We start from the raw sequence: 2,813 nt of genomic DNA, 5'->3' as shown, positions 1-2,813 counted from the left end.
CCCCAACCCCTGGGCCGTGGACCAGTACCGGTCTGCGGCATGCCAGCAACCAGTCCGCACAAACAAGGAAAGCTCCATCCACAGGATGCAGGCAGCACACAAAACCATGCGCCCTCCAGTCTGTGGAAAAATCTCTCTCCATGTCACCAGTCCCTGGTGCTCAAAAGGTTGGGGACCTCTATTCTAGTCCAACTCCCTGGAAAAGTGGCTGCCCTTAAAATCATCCAGTGATGGAGCACCACCACCGTCTGGAGGCAAGTTGTTCCACTGACTAGATTGTTCTCACCGACAGGAAATTTCTCCTTAATTCTGGGTTGCTTCTCTCCTTGATTATTTTCCATCTACTGCTTCTTGTTCGACTTATAATGTACATTAGTGGGACACCTAATGCACACAAGCGACAGCAAGAGGGCTGATCACTGGTGCATAACGAGAGTTGGCAGGATCTGGCCTACCTGGAAACGGTAAATGACAGGTCCTCACCTATGGATTCATCTTTGCACACTTCAACTTTGGCCTTCACTTGTCCCAAAGCTCCTTGGGCTGTGTCACCCCCGGACAGATCTTTCTCCTCTGGCGTTCCAGAATCGGCTGCCGTAGAGTCCGGCTCCTCCGTCTGACAATCCAGTTCCAGGGATTTCTCCGTCAGCTTTACGGGCGAAACCTCCCCGTTGGGGGTGATGTCGTTGCTTTGTTCCCTCTCCTCGTTCTCTTTCATTTTTTTGTAATGCAAACAAGGAATGCTACTCACAGGAGGGTCGTGTTTCTGCAACACAGTTGGCAAGTTTCAAAGGTGAGAGCTGGGCTAGCAAGTCAACCTGTCACTTCCCCCGTGTACGCTGCTCTAGTCTCTACCAGCCGTGCTAAAATTCTAAAGGGGTGAAATGCCAAATCCTACCCGGATGCTTCCTGTTCCCAAGAAATAAGGTCTGGACCAGGTGACCACCCGAGATTCTCTGTGCAGGTACACTGGGATGCCCGAGTTGTGGAATGTCATGATCCATCCATCAGGCAACGGTTCTGTAGGAGGGCGACCACGACCTTGGGAAAAGAAACACGCTGAGGCACTGCTTAGTGTCCAAACCTTTCAATTATTATTTTGAAACAGAAGGGCATCCAGCTTCCCTGGTTAACCATCAAGCTAGCAAGAAGCTTGAGGTTCCTCAGATGCTGGTTGAAGAAACCTCTCTTGGTAGGCCAGCTGAAATTGATCAACACTTCCTTTTTCTCCCAAACAGGAGACTTTACGACTTTTAACTCCCAGAGTTCCCCCATGAGCACGGCTGGCTGAGGAATTCTGGGAGTTGAAGTACACAAGTCGTGAAGTTGCCAAGGTTGGAAACCCCAGCTAAAAACAGCTAAGGGTGTGTGGAGAATCCTCTGTGGGTCAATTGTTCTACGTGTAAAAGAAAAGCTGCCTGAATCGGGTGGTTTGGCTCACACCCGGAACAACTCTTGTGTTTCTTCTGGGCGTGGACCAAAATTTATCTTTTATTTATTTTTCACACGTCTTAACCGCCCACCTCCCTCAGAGAAACGCTGGTTGTTCCAGGCAGAGGTGAACAGGAAGAGAGCCAGCCTCTTAAATTAAGAGAAACTGAGATGGACACGGGCAACTAGGTGTGCGACTCGTTGCGATAGCTTACTTTTAAGAACAGTTTTGATTTTGGTCATCATGGGCTGCACAGTCGTTTCTCCGTCCGACTGATGGTCGCTTTCCCCTCTGTATTTCTCATCCATCCTCCTTTTTTTGGGAACGCAAAGGCCCTCTTCCAGGAGAGCGTCCACGTCATTATCAAATTCATCCTGAAAAGCAGACTGTCAGGTACATAACGCACCCTTTAATTATTCTCCTCATTCCCCGACAAGACAGGTACGGCTGCAGAGATCTACAAATTGCCCAAGTCTTTTGCAACTCAGATTATATCGGGGGGGGGGGGGTGAGGTTTCAAGCAGTGGTGAGTAGCTGGACAGCTCTGTAATAATTCAGGAAGATTTGATGGCTTAGCTGCAGCCAACATTTTGACGAGTCCTCATTTAGCAACCGCCACTGGGACAGACAACTTGGTGATTAAGCGAAGCAGTTACAAGGTGAATCTGCAATTTGGCTTATCACCTTCCTTCAGCTTTCCTTTGATTAATAGACCCGTGAAGGCTGCAAATGTGAGAATCAGCTGTTAAGTTACTTTTTCGTCTTTGCTGTGACGTGATCACAATTTGGACACTTGGCAACTGGTTCCTATTTATGACGGTTGCAGAGGGTCACGTGATCCCCTTCTGCGACCTTCTGACAAGCAAAGTCAATGGGGAAGCCAGATTCACTTAACAACCGGCTATCTTAACAATTGCAATGATTTACTTAACAACTGTTAACAAGAAAGGCTGTAAAACGGGGTAAAACCCACTTAACAAATGTCTCACTTTAACCACATAAAGTGTGGGCTCAATTGAGGTCGTAAGTCAAGGACTATCTGTATCTTCTCTATGATTAAGCTTCAAGCCCAAGTTTTATTTCCATTACCCCCCCCCCCCCCCCGTTAAAATAAATGCTACAGAAATGCCACATATCCACAATTTTCTTCTCAAACCCAAACTCTGGAAACAAAAAAAACAACCCCGTAATTACCTCGTAAGAATAGTTCAAGGTTTCTTCGTCCACTTTGTCTTGCTGAACGATGGCCTTAGGTGTAAACCCTGCTGCTTCATCTATTTCCATCAAATTGTCTGTAAAATCTTCTAAATCATCCAACACTGCATATTCCACTCGCTTTTCCTGATCTACCTCGTTGTCCTCATCCTTGGTGTCCTCGTTG

The 2,813-nt window shown here is 47.3% G+C and overlaps 1 protein-coding gene across 1 annotated transcript; it reads right to left on the bottom strand.

Annotated features, from left to right (window-relative positions):
* Positions 1 to 483: 483 nt before the first annotated feature.
* Positions 484 to 2,809, bottom strand: LOC107301897 (microprocessor complex subunit DGCR8-like; the record flags this gene model as incomplete). The annotated part of the gene is made up of 4 exons (XM_015831059.1): positions 484 to 766; positions 899 to 1,041; positions 1,647 to 1,806; positions 2,627 to 2,809. Coding segments are annotated over 4 exons (769 nt in total), but the record flags the coding sequence as incomplete, so codon positions are not given.
* Positions 2,810 to 2,813: the final 4 nt, after the last annotated feature.

The sequence above is a fragment of the Protobothrops mucrosquamatus genome, unplaced genomic scaffold (genome assembly GCF_001527695.2).
Source record: "Protobothrops mucrosquamatus isolate PMUCROS unplaced genomic scaffold, P.Mucros_1.0 scaffold19098, whole genome shotgun sequence".
NCBI classification, from domain to species: Eukaryota; Metazoa; Chordata; class Lepidosauria; order Squamata; family Viperidae; genus Protobothrops; species Protobothrops mucrosquamatus.
The sequence above is the reverse complement of the archived record's forward strand: the minus strand, read 5'-3'. Positions and strand labels throughout refer to the sequence as shown.